This window comes from Sprattus sprattus (assembly GCF_963457725.1).
Source record: "Sprattus sprattus genome assembly, chromosome: 15".
NCBI lineage: Eukaryota > Metazoa > Chordata > Actinopteri > Clupeiformes > Clupeidae > Sprattus > Sprattus sprattus.
In genome coordinates, this window is record NC_137913.1 from 31,144,315 (window position 1) to 31,163,035 (window position 18,721).

The following is an 18,721-nucleotide window of genomic DNA, read 5'->3' on the forward strand; positions in this document are numbered from 1 at the left end:
TGCAGGGGCTGCATATAAAGAAATATGTCCACACTCTGGGACTGGGTGTACCCCTACATAACCGTAATTCAATAACCGTATGTATGTAATGAAGTTTAAAGTGTATTATTTTGTTTGCATTTAGTTAATGAAATTTAACCATATTCTGATTTAATTATGCTTTTCTTTTCTATCTTGTACATATTAAAGGTTGACAATTGAACACACTGAGTACGTAAAACTGTACTGCCCCTTTAAGAGAATTAGTTTAGTACGTTGGAAGCCCCGTATAGTCTTCAGTTTGCGGTTTCTGAACTGAAGACAGGTATGCTTGTTCCCATGTCAGACAAACTTAACTCATATTTATAAGTAATAAACCAACAAATATTAGATATAATGTTGACATAAGGGGGTTAATACTAGAGAATACTTAACATGCAATTTACCATACTGATATTGTGATATTAAATATTTTTCGTTTTGTATCATACCATGAGGTCTCTAGCATATGTTTTCCTTTGCTAGCAGGCTAATGTCCAGTGTATGGAATGACTGCATGTTCATGACTGTCTCGTGTGTGTTGACGTGTGCAGCTATGTTGGATTCAGTGTATGTTAATTGTCATGTATAGTTTCCTCTATTGTTGTTAGAATGTGTAAAGTGATAATGCTATATTTTATGTGCTTTCACATGACGTTCATTGTTGTAAAATGAATGAGTTTGCGGTTTCTGAACTGAAGACAGCAGGGTAATGTCCAGTGTATGGAATGACTGCATGTTCATGACTGTCTCGTGTGTGTTGATGTGTGCAGGAATAAATACCAAAAAGATCAGTTCGTGGCTGTTAATTGTTCAGCAAAGCAGACAACTAGAACACAACGCAGAAGAGCCCGTTACAATGGTGCCGTGACCCGGATATTCAATAATCAATTCAATAACCAATCATGTTCAATAACTGTTAGGCCTATTTCTACCTCTTCCGACCCTGACACTTTTTTTGGTGTTAGATTCCATTTGCACTTTTGCACTTTTTATTTACATGTCCCACTTGTTTTGCAATAAAAGTACACTAGAAAGCTATGCCACTGTTTTGCACTTTATGTATTGAGTATTGAAGTTACTCTCGTCAAGTTTTGCAGATTAAGAAGATACAAATTTGTCTCTTTGACAGTTCACCTGTTTCTGCATTTTTGTCACAGGTTGTGTGAAGGAGTGTAACAAAATGCATTGTATCTTTATGTAAAGGAAAGTACATGGTAATATCATTGAATCAAACCACGCTTCCTTTTACAGTACAGTTCCACCTTCCTTACAGGGTAACGACACTGTAAAACTCTGATATCACCCCGATATTTACCTGATAATTATCATGGAGATATGGGAGTTCTTGCCAGGTACCATGTTCAAAACTACACACCCTGATGGGTGGTAGAGGATTATAATCTATAGTTACCAGGAAAGTACATGGTAATATCATTGAAACAAGCCACGCTTCCTTTTACAGTACAGTTCCACCTTCCTTACAGGGTAATTCACAAGGTTTTACCTGATAATGCAAATTGTAACTACTGGGTAATTAGAAAGTAATTACTTTGTAAATAGTTTGAAGTTATACCCTCACTGTCACTTACCACACAGGTTGGTTGGTAATACATCATCTATAATTCCTGGATAAATATCTGGTAGTTTTCAGTATATTTCTAGTAAATACTAGATAACTAGTTGGTATTTACCAGGTAAATATCAGGTAACTACCATGTAAATAAGTGGTAGTTATCAGGTAACTACCACGTAAATAAGTGGTATTTATCAGGTAAATATTAGGTAACTACCACGTAAATAAGTGGTAGTTAGCAGGTAAGTGCGTGATCATTTTCAGTAAATACCTGGTAATTACCAGGTAAATATCTATGTTATCACCCTAACAAAGTCACATATAGACACATTCAGTGGGTTTATAGTCTACAATATGCAATTGCAGGATATCTACCAAGTAATTAATGGGTAAATACCAGGTAACTTGTTGGTATTTACCAGATAAATAAAAGGTAAATATTTTTAACTACCGGGTTTAAAATCTACAATATACAATTACTGCTTATCTACCAGGTAATTATTGGGTAAATGCCTGGTAGTATTCAGGAAAATATCTTGCAAACACTGGGTAATTACCTGGTAATAACCTGGTATGTACTTGGTAATTACCTGGTAGTTGTATTTAATTAAATGGTTATTACCTAGTAAATACATCTTATTACCAGGTATGTATGGGGGGAATAAAAGGACAGAAGAGGTGCTGCACTACTCTGCACATCTTTGCATCCGGCACACACACGCACACACACGCAGACACACACAGACACACACTCACACTCACGCACACGCACACGCACACGCACACACACACGCACACGCACACGCACACGCACACACTCACCTTGAGCACGCGTGTCTGCTCCTTGAACTCCTCATCCTCGTCAGAGTCGGCATCAGGCAGCTGGTAGATGCGGATGCCGTGCTCAGAGATCTCATCCAGGATCTGAAGACACACACATAGAGCACTCATGAACTTAATGCCCATCTAAACACCACACCAGTGATGGGCAGTAGCGACGCTACTAGCTTAACTACATTTGCCAGTAGCTTGGCGGTAGCGTCGCTATTTATAAAACCAAGTAACTTTTCAGTAGCTAAGCTCTTTTATTGATCAAGTAGCGAAGTAGCGTCCTCGAAAGCTATTTTCTCCTGCACATTTCGCTTCCCTGCAGCCATCAAACACACACAAATTAAGAAGACAGGATGTGTATGTGTGTCGTGGGGTGACATTCAATGGGGGAGGAACCAACACGCCCGGGAATTAGGGTCTTAGGGGAGCACTAATACCGTGGCCCATTGAACATAGAAGGTAAACAATAGCCGGGTGCTAGTTTGGCAAACTAGCTGCAGCTGTAACGCAGGGAAAATCTCCGCTAGTCATTAGCTAACCATGCGAGTGGAGTACTTTTAAGCCACAGGTTATCAGCAGCAAAGGGCGGACAACCCACACGCTAAGGGCTGAAATACACATACGCGTCTTTTTTCAGGCAGAAACGCTTCAGTAACGCCTTGGCAAAGTGCGGCGGCCAAAACATAAGCGGTGCGCTTCCCTGCCTTGCGCTGGAAAGTTGAGAATAGTTCAACTTTTAAGCGCACCTAAAAAACGCTTGACTTGGCTTGTTTAACTGAAAAGTAGCTACTAATGTAGCAAGCTACTTTTGACAGGTTTTTGTAACTTAGCTTGCTACATTTTCATGAGGGGTAGCTTCTGTGTAGTGAAGCTGAATTTATTGTAGAGTAGCTTGTAGCTTAGCTCACTACACATATCAAGTAGCTTGCCCATCACCGCACCACACACACACACACACACACACACACACACACACACACACACACACACACACACACACACACACACACACACACACACACTTACTTACTTACTCAGAAATCTGAGTAATCTCAGCACAACTTTCTCCGCAACATTGGCCTTTTTATGACCCTCTATCCAACTCCAATTTTCATTTCTATTAGTTATAGTGCCATTAACAATGCCCATTGTCTCCAAGTCCTTCAGACACGGACAGCTAAAGCACCAAGATTTAGCCCACGACTACAGCGGCAAGGAGACTACAACTGAGAGCTCCTTCTATGACGCTGCTACACAGTATATACATAGATATATACACTGCATTATGTATTCATGTGGCATTATAACACCCCTTATAAGCATGTCCATTACTTTTTTTTACACACAGTCAAACTCTTTCACTTTCACTCTTGGCTTTTCTCTCTCATTGTGACCCTACCAGCCCTGTCTCCTGTAAATAACACACACAAAAACACACACACACAAAAACACACACACACACACACACACACACACACACACACACACACACACACACACACACACAACTCCAGACAGTAGTTTTCTAGTGACCTTTCCATAACCTTAAAGTGGTTTTCCCAATCACATTCCCCTCCCTGCCTAATAACCGTTTCATAGATCACACACCTTGCACACCAACCTTTAGAAAAAGGTCTCTGCTCCTGGATTTAAGGCGACGCGTCACGCTATGACTTTGTGCATCAGCATCTGTGATTCTAATCCAGCAAACTTTGTCAAACTCAGCGAACTGCTCCTCACAGCGCTTTATTTGTCTGTTCAGTGTGTATGTGTGTGTGTTCTCAAAAACAAAACAAAAATCTCCAAGTCCTGGCTCTGTAAATGCCCATAAACAATTCCATCCAATCAACATGTTGCTTCAGGAGCACGGAAGGGAGGTAGACTTAAATATCGACAACCTTTTGCCAAAATCACAGACCAAACCTTTAAAGGCACCCAGTGCAACATTAGGGCATCAAAAAATTGCCTCTCCCCACCGGCGATTGTTGTTTACGATTTTCTATCAGTTCTCACCACACAACGACGTCTCATCTTTGCTCCTTGAATGTCGATATGTAAGGGTATGGAGTTATTGAAACTTACTACGCGTAAAAAAGACTAGAAATTGAATGTCTATTTTTCGAGTCTCAAGCCTCTAAAGTTGCACCGGGTGCCTTTAACACAAGCACCTTCAACCTGCTGCAGCCAACATCTCCATGTTCCCCCAGAAGCAGTGCCAAAGCTTTAGTGGAACACAAACACCCGCGCAGAAGTGACCTTAAGACGACCTTGAGACGACCTTCCAGTCACCTCGCGGGCAGATCCAATGCCAGCTCCCCGTCATCAAACCCAACAGGCCTGCAGTGTGCCAAGTCTCGTCTTGACGTGGACGTGCTTTGATGTGTGTGGCAGGAAATGTATAAATCACCCAATCAGACAGAGGGAGACAAAAGAGAGGAAGGATGGAGAGAGGGAGGCAAGAGAGAGGAGGGGAAGAAAGGACTGAGAGAGGAGAAAAGTGAGGAGGGGAGGTGGGGAGAGATGGAGAACATTTATGTTAGTAAGTGGGGAGGAAAGGAGAGGAAGAAAAGAGAAAGTTGAGAAGAAGGAGAGAGACTGAGAAAGAATGTGTGTGTATGAGACAGAGAAAGGAGACCTACAATTGAAAAGGAGAAGGAGGAGGGAAGGATGGAGAGGGAAGGATGGAGAGAGACAGACAGACTGAGAGAGAGAGAGAAGGATGAGAGAGACAGACAGACAAACTGAGAGGGAGAGAGAAAGATGGAGAGAGACAGATAAGGAGACAAAAGAGAGGAAGGATGGAGAGAGGGAGGCAAGAGAGAAGAGGGGAAGAAAGGACTGAGAGAGGAGAAAAGTGAGGAGGGGAGGTGGAGAACATTTATTTGTGTGTGTATGAGACAGAGAAAGGAGACCTACAATTGAAACGGAGAGGGAGGAGGGAAGGATGGAGAGTGAATGATGGAGATAGACAGATAGACAGACTGAGAGAGAGAGACAGACAGATAGACTGAGAGGGAGAGAGAAGGATGGAGAGAGACAGACAGACAGACTGAGAGAGAGACAGAAGTAGGGAGAGATGAGGAGCAGCAGGGCGTCTCTAATCATTGGGCTCTAATGAGGGTGAATTCCTGCCTTGTGAAAACATGCTGTGGCCCTCAGACCTGGGCTCCCATTTGTCAGAGAATCACACACAATGGCCCACCTAGGATGACAGCAGCTCCAGTCACATTCAGAGTACAAATCGCACACTCACAGAGGCTGGTCCTCTCACACACACACACGCACACACACACGCACGCACGCACCCACGTGCACACACACACACATACACACAGACACAGACACAGACACAGACACACACACACACACACACACACACACACATAGGCGTGATGCTAAACAAAAATCATTAGCAATGACATCATCAGGGCGCGTGAATCCGTGCAGACGAACACCAGCCCCCGTACCGATTCAAATACTACTCACTTTCTACCCCAGACTTCGATCGTTACGGATAGAGAGTGCTCGTCTAAATGATAGGGCTATCTGTATTAGCTATCTGTATCAGATTGACAAACTAGGATCCATGTAAACAACCTCTGAATCTGCTGGTATGTCTCCACGCTCCATGCTTCCTCTCCCACTCTAAAGCCATCCACTCTCCCTCCTGCAGACAACTTAATCAAAGACACACAGACACACACAGACACACAGACACACACCTCAGTACTCAGACTGGTTTCAACTCTCTGTCCCCAGCCTCTCTTTCTCTCTCTCGCACCATCTTTCTCTGTCCCTGTCCCTGTCTCACTCTCTCAATCACAGTCCCCAAAGCTACCCTTCTCATTTCTCTTTCTCTCTTTCTCACTTTTCCTTTTCTCCCTCTCCCTCTATGTCAAGTTCTTTCCCTTATCGCGTGTGCTCATTTGATTCATCTTCTTCCTCTTCCTCCTCCCCCACCTCCTCCCCCTCCCCGTCTCATTCACTTCCTCTACTCCTGATCTCAACCCCCAGTTTTCACAAAGAACAAACAAACGGGGGAAAAACGCTATTTGTTTCTAAATCAAAGCGTCTTGATCTTTCCGAGCACCTGGAGAATGGCAGATACAAGTATTTATTATTCCAACATCAAAGGTGTTTTTACAGCCTGGCTGATTCACAATGCCCTTCCACATGGACGTGGCTGGACCCCACCAGGAGGGGGGGGGATAAAGAAAGAAAGGGAGAGAGAGAGAGACCAGCTCAAGGGACCGGGCCTTCCTGACATTCTCCGCTCTTTTCATGTAATGTGTAGAATGGAACGGGAACCCCAGGAGGTGCTGCTACTGCTGTTGCCTGCCCAGGACCTGTGCTTGTTTTCTCAGCTACTTCACTACAGAAGACAGAGGTAGATAACAAGGAGACCTGTAGAGTGTGTGTGTGTGTGTGTGTGTGTGTGTGTGTGTGTGTGTGTGTGTGTTTGTTTGAGAGGGCGGACACAGTAGCCCCTTATACATGTGTCAATGTGATCCGATTACATCGCGTCTCTTCCGATAGAAACTCGCGATACGGTTACAATTGCCTCATGTAGCGCCGCTGTGAGTGGCAGCTGTCTTAGCAGCTCTCCGTTTTTCTACTGTTTTCTTCTTTTTTTTCTTGACTTAATTGTTTTATAGTGTAATGAGTTTGTTTGTATAGGGATAGTGTACTGACCTACCGTCAGGTGTATAGTTTTTTTCATGGTCTCACATGGCCAGATGAATGTGTTTTTATTTTTTTTTTAAACCAGCCGGAGCAGCGGACACTACCTGCATTATTTGATTCTATCAATGCCTTGGTTGTCATGGCGTAGCAAGTGGCAGTCCGTTTAAACAGCTTTATGTTGGATTAATGACTACAAAGATGATGACTACCTCAAATTCAGTTAGAGTTGTTTACACTATGAATGCCCTTGTGGCGCTACGAGGGACTGCTAAACAGGGAATAAAACACTCTATCCCAACGGAGCTACGGAAGCCGTTCCGCTGGTGCAGAGCCGGAGCTAAGCGGAAGGCTAAGCTAACAACACAGAGGATGAGATACAAGCCGTCCTTGCCTTTGATAGTGATGGGAAATGTCAACTCCCTATCAAACAAGTGTGACGAGCTGGAGGCACTCGTGAGGAATCAGCCAGCGTACCGTGAGTGCAGTCTGATGTGCTTTTCTGAGAGCTGGTTAAACAACGACATTGCCGACTCCTGTGTGGATATAGACGGCTTCACTACGGTGCGAGCAGACAGGGATGCCAGAACGTGCGGCAAAAACAAAGGTGGGGGACTGATTCTGTATGTGAACAATCGGTGGTGTAACCCAGGTCACATCACTATAAAGGAGAAGATTTGTTGTCAGGACGTTGAACTCCTGGTAGTTGGGCTCAGACCGTACTATGTTCCGAGGGAATTCTCACACATCGCCGCCATTGTTGTTTACATCCAGCCACGGGCTGTGCAGGCAGTGGCGTGTGACGTCATCCTCGAGACTGTCGCGAGAGTACAGACCCAGCACCCTGATGCAGCAATCGTGATCTCTGGAGACTTCAACCACGTCAGTCTCTCCTCCCATCTAACTGGCTTTGTGCAGTATGTTGACTGACCCACCAGAGAAAATAAGACCCTCGATCTTCTCTATGCAAATGTAAAGGAGGCATACACCGCTACAGCCCTCCCACCACTTGGCAGATCAGATCACAACCTGGTCCTACTCCAGCCCTCCTATAAACCCTGTGTTGTGAGGCAGCCTGTCACCACCCGTACATTCAGGAAGTGGACACAAGAGGCCAAAGAAGCTCTGCGGGCCTGCTATGAATGCACAGACTGGGATGTACTGCAAGACACAGAGGGAAATAGGGGAGTCATGGAAGTTGACAGGAGGGTTGATTGCTACACTGGCTACATGACATTCTGCAGGGACATGATTGTACCAGCGAGGACTGTGCGCTGTTTTCCAAACAACAAACCCTGGATCACTTGTGACATCAAGAAGCTCCTGAATCAGAAAAAGGCAGCATACAGAGAGGGTGACAGGGAGAAGCGCAGGCTCGTACAACGAGAGCTGAAGAGGAGCCTGAAGCAGGCCAAGAGGGATTATAAAATGAAGGTGGACAGGAAGCTGCAGCACAACAACACCAGAGAGGTGTGGAAGGGAATGAAGACCATCACGGGCTACAAGCAGAAGGGCAGTCTGGCTACAGCCCCTGTTGTGGCCAAGGCCAATGAGTTCAATCACTTCTACAACAGGTTTGACTCAGCGGCCTCATCATCATCAGCTCTCCCGTCCTCCCCCCCCACTTCTCCTCCAGCAGCAGCCTGCCCTCTCCCTTCACCAGCTCCTCCTTACAGGTACAGCCCTAACATCACGGATGAGCCCCCTCTCCCTTCAATCCTCCCCCTGTGCCTCACAGCTGACGAGGTTAAGGTGGAGCTGAAGAAATTGATCGCAGGAAAGGCGGCTGGCCCGGATGAAGTGTGCCCAAGGCTGCTAAAGGTCTGTGCTGATCAACTGGCCGAGCCCCTTCAAGAGCTCTTCAACCTGAGCCTACAGTCAGGGAGGGTCCCGGTTCTGTGGAAAACGTCATGTCTCGTGCCTGTACCCAAGACTGGACGTCCGGCCGTGCTCAACGACTACAGACCGGTGGCCCTCACATCTCACGTCATGAAGACACTTGAGCGGCTGGTTCTTCGTCACCTGAGACCTCTGACTGAACATGCACTTGACCCCCTGCAGTTCGGGTACAGGGAGGGAGTAGGAGTGGATGATGCTGTCCTCTACTTGCTTCACCGGGCCTACTCCTACCTGGACGAGCCGGGAAGTCAAGTGAGGATTTTGTTCTTTGACTTTTCGAGCGCTTTTAACACCATCCAGCCTCTCCTACTTGGAGAAAAGCTCGAAAGGATGGGGGTGGATCCCTTCTTTACTTCCTGGATCACGGACTATTTAACAGGACGGCCGCACTTTGTCAGACTGGGGAGCTGTGCATCTGACATAGTTGTGAGTAGCACTGGGGCTCCGCAGGGGACTGTGCTGGCTCCGTTCCTGTTCACCCTCTACACATCTGACTTCATCTACAATTCTGAGACCTGTCACGTCCAAAAATACTCTGACGACACGGCTATAGTGGCGTGTGTGAGGGAGGAGCAGGAGGGGGAGTACAGGGAACTGGCGAGAGTCTTCGGCGACTGGAGTGACAGGAATGGCCTACTCCTAAACACCAGCAAGACCAAGGAGTTGGTCATTGACTTTCGTAGGTCTAAGCCACATTTGCAGCCTATTAATATTCAGGGCAAGGACATCGCGGTGGTGCAGACCTACAAGTTCCTGGGGGTGCATCTCGACGACAAGCTGAACTGGTCAGCTTATGCAGGCGCTACATATAAAAAGGGACAGAGCAGATTGTTCTTCCTGAGGAAACTCAGGTCCTTTGATATATGTAAAGAGATGCTGTGCATGTTTTATCAATCTGTTATGGCGAGCGTGCTCTTTTTTGCGTCAGTCTGCTGGGGAGGCAACACATCTAAGAAGGACACTGGGCGGCTGGACAAACTAATCAGAAAGGCGAGCTCAGTGTTGGGGCAGAACCTGGACTCACTGGGGACTGTGGTAGAGAGACGGATGCGGGGCAAGCTCTTGGCCATCATGGGCAATGTTAATCACCCCCTCCACCATGTCCTGGCAGGACAGTCAAGCAGCCTCCGTAGCGGGCGGCTCAACACGATAAGATCAAGGACTGAGCGACATAGGAGGTCATTCGTCCCAGCTGCCATGAAACTTTAATTATTATGCACTTTACACCATGTACATAGCTGAATTGTATTGTTTGTAATGTCTGTATTTATTGTTTGTAATAATTGTAACTATGTGAGAGCTGCAAGATCCCAGAATTTCCCCACGGGATTAATAAAGTATTTATCTATCTATCTATCTATGTAGCACTGGCCTAGATGTGATCTGATCGTTTTTCCGCCGATGTCTGAGCCTTTCGAGAGAGGTGGTTTACACCGATCGTTCAGCTCAGAAAAGGGCCGGTCAAATAAGGCCGATGTGCCATGGGGGAGGCGGTGACAGGAGGCTATAAAGTTAGAGGCTAGAAAGTTCTTGCCTGTTCTTGAAAGGAGACTGATCCAATAGGCTAATAGGCCTACAATTTTTTATCATTGTAATAAAACGCAATTTGGTACACCATTTTAATATGGTAATAAAGCCTACTGTTTTTTGCAAAATGAAAGAAAGCATATTAAGGCAACGCCGACTCGAGCCTATTCATTCCGAAATTTCACCACATTGTAGGCTATATACTGTAACAAGGAGGGCTCACTCGCAGCACTTGTTGCTGGAACGCATAGAATTCGTTTTGCAAGGTGCTGTAGTCGTGGGAACGACTGGCCTTGTTTCTCCCAAAAGGAAAGTAGATTTTCCTCTGCTGATCCTATATGGAAGTTTGTAGAGAGATTGCGGGGGAGTAAAATGCTCCGCTGCCGAAGTAAATTACATGTTTTTAACTTCGGGGTTAATTCCCTTTCCTTTACGTCTGCTGCTGGCTAGTAAAGACAGCCGGAAAGGTTAACAAACGGAATGAAATAGCTACACATTACACACGCTATGCTTTAATAAAACCCACGTTACTCACATACTGGTTAACACTGTTTGTTACAGCACATAAATGTTTGTCGCTACATCCAAACTATGCGTCCCCGTTGTCCCTTCCTGTATGTGCTCCAGCCGCACCATTTTACTGGCAAGGTGAATCATTTAATTTAAATATGCTTATTGGCATTTGTTGCACCTAAATCATTTTCTACAAACATGATATGCTATGTATGGTGTAGTAGACTGAGACTCTATTCACTACTGCACAAAAACTAGACACGTTTGCAAAACTAGACATTTGCAATGAAGTAGGTAAAACAACTTTCGCCAATATCTCCGTAAGGGAGATGGGTTATGTGCTCAAATTTCCTGGGATCAAAGAAGACGTTAGTATTCATGTGCAAACTAAAAATCACGTCTCAGGATTGCTGCGCATGCAAGCGGGTGTATCAACTGTACCCATTCGTTGATGTTGTTAGTAAACAAACCAGGTGGGAGCACATCTCCGTCGTCTTTGCGCATGCCCGAGGCAAGGTAACCGGATCACATTTTGCACATGTAGACACGTACACCAAGAGCCGATTCCCTTGAAAATGTTCACACCTACATGCGAATACGATACGATAAACTGATCAGATCACAGTCAGTGCGTGCACATCATGGCAGTGCAGTGGACTCCACTTATAGTGGTCACGGATATAGTAATCAACCGCTTATAGTGTTCAAAAGGCTTGGGACCGAATCATTTCTATACAAATGCTGTTTAAATAATTAGTTTATAGTAATCAAGAAATCCGCTTATAATGTTCATTTTATGAATGTAAACATGTGCAAAAAAAAATTATTAAAAACTATTATTATTATTATGTGTAGTTATTGTATTTTTTACCATGATTCCTTTCTGGACGTCTGCTTCTGCCTAGCTAGCTAACGTAAAGAGTTGACGACCGGGCAGCTAGAACTAGCTTGCGAATCATGGCTGGAAAAAGGAAATCATTTTCGATGAATGAAAAACGTAATCTCCTCGAGGCATATGATAAGTTGCCAAAAATGAGCCAACGAGATGCTGCGGCGAAGCTTGGCATTCATCAGGCTACCTTGTGGAGTCTAATTAAGCAACGAGAGACAGTCATGAAGGCTAACGACGGAGACCGAAAACGACGGCGCCCGGGCAAAGCACCTGCGGTTGAGGCTGCCCTGGTGAAGTGGATTGATAAATATGTTAAGTGATTTCTTAATGCGGCGCAGCAGATCTGCAACATAAAAACAGAGGTAGGCTAGCTTTAATTTTCTGTAGCCTATGCAGTTATCTTCTATGTTGTTGTTCTATGAAACCGTTTCAAACTTTATTTTCAGACATGTTTAAAAAAATGCACCGGCGGCACAGCAGAGCCGACGCACAGAATAAGTCACTAGGCCTACTGTAGGCTATCAGAGTTATGTCCGCGCACTGCGCCGTACTGTGCTGTGATTAGGCCTAAGCATTTTGTTTCAAACTTTATTTTCAGACTTGTTAAAAAAAAAAAAATGCACCGGCGGCACAGCAGAGCCGACGCACAGCACTACTGTACTGTAATAAGCAGGGACGTGCAGTCATAGGAGGCCTCGCCTGTCATTTTTAAAAGTTAAAAAAAAAAATATTTAAAAAAAAAAAAAATAATTGTATAATAATCATATATATTTATGTATTATAAAATAAATATTCATATTTCTCTAGTTATCTGTGTTACGAGTGTCATTTCTGCATGATTCCGATCACTTCGAGCATTTTTATTATCAAAATCGCTGAATTTGAACATTTCCGGTTCCCAGTGATCAGCCAATGAGCATTGGACGTGCGGTCAAGGGAGGCAGATGCATTGCAGTCTATGGGCAGGGTAGGCAGTGCCTCCCCTAGGATTGCGAAATCACTCCAAACTGGGTTTTACGCATGCGTGCGCAAGCGTAGAACCTTTTGAGTTGAGCTGAAAACGCATTGAAAAATATTGCAAGGGAGGAACGCACTACCACGGATTCAAGAAGGGTGGCGAGCGAGAGGGCACTTGTTGGGTATATAATCTGACGTTGGATTTTCTTCTTCACTTCTCTACTTGAGTTTGACAGCGAAAATGGAAGATTGCATTGCTAACCTGAGGCATGTTGAATTAACTAAGAACGTTTAAGTATTTTAAGTTAACACAGTAGTATTACACATTTGCATTGGAGTATTTCACGTTTCCCAACGGGACTACATATTCATGCGCAACACGAACCTAAAGAAGCTAAAGGCTGTTGATGCAGGAAAGTTGCCTTGAAGTTGTGAGCAGACTAGGTAGGTGCTAATCCTGAGCTAAACTAGCCACTGATTGCATTCACTCAAGAAGAGGACAACGGATTTCCACTGATCTATACGGATAATCGTGAGTGGATTCATTTTGTTTCACCTCAAACTGACGGTTATGAGCTCCAACGAAAGTGCACCAACTTTAAATTATACTGGCCAGTAGAACATTTTGGTATTGTGTGCTATGTATGCGGTGTTTAACTGTTTACATGTTAATATGTTGTGTAAATAAATATGGAATTGTTTTTTCGAAGCTGTCCGAGTTGGTTAAATGGTCATTTAAATTAGCATCCCACCACCGTAGTTATATTTTCTCCAGACAAAATGAAATGAGCCATATCATTGGTGGGAGGGCTACATACACTAGCTTGCAACTATTAATATCTTATTAATAACTCATCATAATACAATAAAAAAACAATCGTTTGAAAATAATGGTATTAGACAATAAAACAAAGTTTTTTCAGTTCTGATCAGATGACAATTTTAAAACCATAGACATATATACATTTATATATACATTATATATATAGTTTAAACTAGAGCTCAAAATGACGTAATCACTTCCGGTTTTTGTGCCTCACCAGCTCCGAACCTCACTGCACGTCCCTGGTAATAAGTTACATACCAGAGTTATGTCTGCGCACAGCGCAGTACAGGTATATGTAATTAAACTTGCATGATACTGTAATAAAATTCAGTAAATGTGGAAGCTATCCGTTTCATTTCATTGTTCTCATTGAAAAACCATACAAATTATATTCTGCATAAAAAATAAGTGAAATAACGGTAAATTCGGGTTTAGTAATCATCCGCTTATAGTGTTCAAATTGGCTCTGGACAAACGTGACCACTATAAGCGGATTCCACTGTACTCCGATCCGATTCTCTCCATGGGGTCTCCATGGGGGGTTAACTGCGTTATCTCAAAGCACATGGCAGTGGCAAATCCAGATCTTGGCCGCGTCAGTTCAAATCAAATGCGGAATGTTTACATCTGCTACCGTTGATTATACAGTAAATACGTTATGAAATGAAACAAAAACACACCACAGTTAAAGTTGTTTTAGTATTGATTGATTCACATCGATATGAATGGATTACATGACTAACAACTAGTGGAAAAGTGATATGAAAATATTTGTTCACTGAATTAGCGCGTTCTGTCCAAAACAGTTGCGTTCCAGTTTCAAAGTTTCAGTTTCGGTTTCAGTATTTCAACGTGAATGAGAGGGAGCACAAGAACTGAGCGTCTAGCAGTGATTATCATATCATAGACATATATGATGCATGTATATGTCTGTGGGCAGGATCTTAAGCACGTGCAAAAGTTGTTGTTGTCCAATTGGAATCTAGATTCAAGAGACAGATGCGTGCCTAGTTCGATTCCCAGCGCAATCCGATCATGTATCCAGGGGTCTACATCGGAGTCCAGTCGGACTCAAGTCGGACACAGGAAATCTAGATTTGGGCAGACACATGAATCGGATCTTCGATTTAAATCGGACTGAAATCGGAAACTGGACACATGTGTCCGCACTGAGTGACACATGTATATGGGCCTATTGTTGCATGAGGGAACTCCAAATAAACACAGTGTAGTTAGCAGGGTGGAGAGCGTGACTGTAAAATCATGAGAGTCATGAGTACAGACACACACCACACCTCACCACACACACACACAAACAAACACACACAGTTACCACACCACACACAACACACCACACCTCACCACACACACACACACACAGACAATCAGCACACACAGATACCACACCACACCACACACACAGACACACACCACACCCCACACACACACACACAGACAAACAGCACACACAGACACAGACACAGACCACACCACACAGACACCACACCACACCACACCACACCACACACCCACCCACACAAACACACACATACACACACCCACACAAACACATCCACCACACAAACACATCCACCACACACACAGACACACAACACACAGAAAGGGGACAGAGTAACTGCAGTCCATCTGACATCATGTAAGAGAGAAACGGCAAAGCACCCAACTGAGGAACAAACTCAAGGAACACTCGTGCAGTTCAGGGAATCTGAGGAGACTTTGTCTGGTAGGGAAAACAAACAGATGAAAACACAATAGAGGGGAAAAGAAACAAACGACAGAAGAAATGGCCTCACGTAACGAGCCTGCAGTCCGAGGAAGAGGCTGAGACGTGCCGCTGGTCTGGCGCGGACACAAGACAACGAAGATCCCAGCACCACTAACATCTGATGGTTGACCTGTGACCTGCTACGGTCTGGGTGAACTCACTCAACCCTAGGGCCTGGAAGCAGCCTACAAGCAGGTAACACCACAGCTGCCCAGAGACTTCCTGTTCCTCCGATAGGGGTCTAAAGTCACTCTGTGTTACCTAATCTGTTTAAGAGTGTCGATAAATCTCTAATCAGCGTGTCTCTAACGGTCCCAGATTGCATTGTAGTAGTAGTAGTAGTAGTAGTATTCCTTTATTGTTACAGCACAAGTATAAAAGTACACAAATACCAGCAACACAGCCTGTCGCATAGTAAACTAGCGAAAATGGCAATCAGCCCGTCCATACATACACTGACAAGGGGGGTAGACAGAACGGGAAGACAAGGTTGAGGGAAGAATTACAGCATAACATGAGGAGAGAGGAGGAAAGAAAAAAGGCAACCCCCAGACTATGCTCCTAGAAGAGTACATTGGGGACACATATTAGGATCTATGAGGAGAACATGGCCCTGCTCTGGCATTGGTCAGAGTCAGGAGTAGAAAGTGATCCACATCATTAAATTACCAGAGGCCAACAAAAGAGGACACACAAAACTACAGTAGAATATAATAGTATGGCTGTGTAGTGGTTGATGGGATGTGAGGACTGATGAAGATCATTTAAGTATGTGTGTGTGTGTGTGTGTGTGTGTGTGTGTGTGTGTGTGTGTGTGTGTGTGTGTGTGATATTTCAAATGGGTAATTGGCACACACTGAGTACACACACCACCCCCACACCTCCCCATTCTCCTCATCCCCTGTGCTTCCTATATCCCTGGGTCTGTTTATGGTCCGTGTCAGTCAGTCACTGAGGTGGTCAAGCAAAGCCTCATTAGCTCAGTGTGGAGACATCTTGACCCCTGCCGGTCAAAGGTCCCGCAGACATAGCCCAGAGAAGTAAACACGGACCCACGAGGGGTGTTAGCATATTCCTGGGGAAGTCCAATCACGGTTACACGGTGATTACAGCTTACAAGGGTCAAGCCCATTCTCTCCTCAGTCCTGAGCCAGGAAACAAAACTTCTAGTCAGAAAAGCTCCATAACTACTGTAGCATTACAGACTCAACACCCAGAGAATAGGCTGAACTACTGAATAACATGAACGTTCACTGATATTTAAGTGGATATAAATTAAGCTCTGGGCACAATGAAAAAGATCTCGATTCTACTTTGCTAAATTATATACACATTAACGGGACATGTAGTGGTTGTCTTTGACTCTTATTTCCTGCTTCTCACAGCACTGACAAAAACCAGGTGATGAGTCATTTGGGTCTGAAAAAACACCTGCTGGCGAAACCATGGCAACCGGCCTCTCTGAAAAGTCTTCCAGGTCTTTTCCCACCCCACAGTAGCAGGACATGGCTGGACCCCAAAGAGGCTGGTTAACAGCACAGCCAATGCTAACATCAGTGGCATCAAAACACCTCAGACAACCTAACCACAGATAACAACTCAGTAAAGTCATTCTTCAGCAGAAACCAACACCCAGTTTACACACACACACAGACTTGTTAAGCGGGTGTTACTCCAACATACACACAATCCCAGTCCCAAACAAACAAACCCTTTGGGCTCTCTTCTCTCCCCTGGAGTCCTGGCCGTGGGCAGGAGGCTGGCTTGATGACCAAATGGGACTGGAGGACCCTGCGTCTGGGGACGACGGGTGGCTGTGATTCTTGGCCCGGCCCAGGCGCCTGGAGCCCAGCCCTGATCAACAGGAGCCTACCCTTGTCTCTGCCCCTGCCCTGGCACCTCGGCCCTGGGTCTAATGGGAAAGGGAAGTGGGGCTCGCTAGTTCTCACTGAGATTTGTTTGCCATCGGATGCATTATGAATTATGACCCGGTGTTTATGAGGGCGAGACTGCGCTAGGTTGGGGTGTGCGTGTGTGTGTGTGTGTGTGCGTGTGCGTGCGTGCGTGAATGGCAGTGTGTGTACCCGCATGTGGATGTTCATTTTGTGTCTATGGAAGTGTGTGATTTTGTGTGTGTGTGTATCATGGCAGAATCAGTCTTCAACTAAGCACTGTAAAGATAAAAATAGCTTTTTTAACCCTCATCACTCACGGTTACTTAATTCAAGTTAATTACTGTGGACCTGTGCATGCCACCAGTCCACTGTGGAGAGCAATACACTCCCCCCCCCCCCCCCCCCCACACACACACACGCACCAACACAGACACTCCCAGATTCACACACATACACACACACACACACACACACACACACACACACACACAGACTCCAACACAAACACTCCCAGATTCACACACATACACACACACACACACACAGACTCCAACACAAACACTCCCAGATTCACACACCCTCCGCAGCAAATTCTTCTCCTTCAAAACAGTCATTAAAGAGGCCCCTCTGGTCGTCAGTGTGTCTTTAAAGGATCACACCAATCCCACCAAAACAGCACCAGAGGTAGAACAGTAATTTCACCAGTGGTGGACGAAGTACACTAACTACGTACTTAAGTGAAAGTATAGATACCTGGTGTTAAATATAACTCAAGTAAAAGTGGAAGTATGCACTTTAAATTTCCACTTAAGTAGAAGTATAAAAGTATTTGCATTCATATATACTTAAGTATTACAAGTAAAAGTAACTTAATGAATTATGGTTCTAATGGCCTTTTATCATTTTCACTTCAAAGCTCCGGCTCAATCAACTGATATAAGATGAAAATACTAATGCCAATCTTTAAAAAGTGCTTACATTTGTCTATTTAAAAGTGTATAGGCACAAAACATTGAAAGCTATCTATTGCCAATAGGTAAGACAAAGTGATTATGAGATACAAGAGAACAATTATTTCATTTTACATTTATTTGTAACTTAGTTGCACATTTAATTATAAAAAAATGTGGAGTTAAACAAAAGCTCCTTTACTATATCACATCTGTCTGGCTGTGTTACCCTTAAACTCATATATCCTGATTTATGTTTCAAAGTATGATAAATGCCATTACAGGAACTAGTTCCACAAAATCAGAAAATGTGGTGTTATACTAGTTTGTGCTGAAGACTAGTGATAGCAGTGATATTCCCTACACAACCC

At 44.4% G+C, this 18,721-nt stretch overlaps 1 protein-coding gene and 1 pseudogene across 2 annotated transcripts in view; one reads left to right on the top strand and one right to left on the bottom strand.

Annotated features, from left to right (window-relative positions):
- The window catches only part of LOC308376383 (tripartite motif-containing protein 16-like), a 270,456-nt pseudogene that overhangs the window by 99,870 nt on the left and 151,865 nt on the right, over nt 1-18,721 (top strand). The window lies entirely within an intron of this gene.
- Nucleotides 1-18,721, bottom strand: part of LOC308376658 (septin-2) — a 56,337-nt gene that overhangs the window by 21,057 nt on the left and 16,559 nt on the right. The window contains exon 8 of the mRNA XM_080853091.1: nt 2,417-2,518. Within this exon, the coding sequence (XP_080709217.1) occupies nt 2,417-2,518 (102 nt within the window). The remainder of the gene's footprint in view (nt 1-2,416; nt 2,519-18,721) is intronic.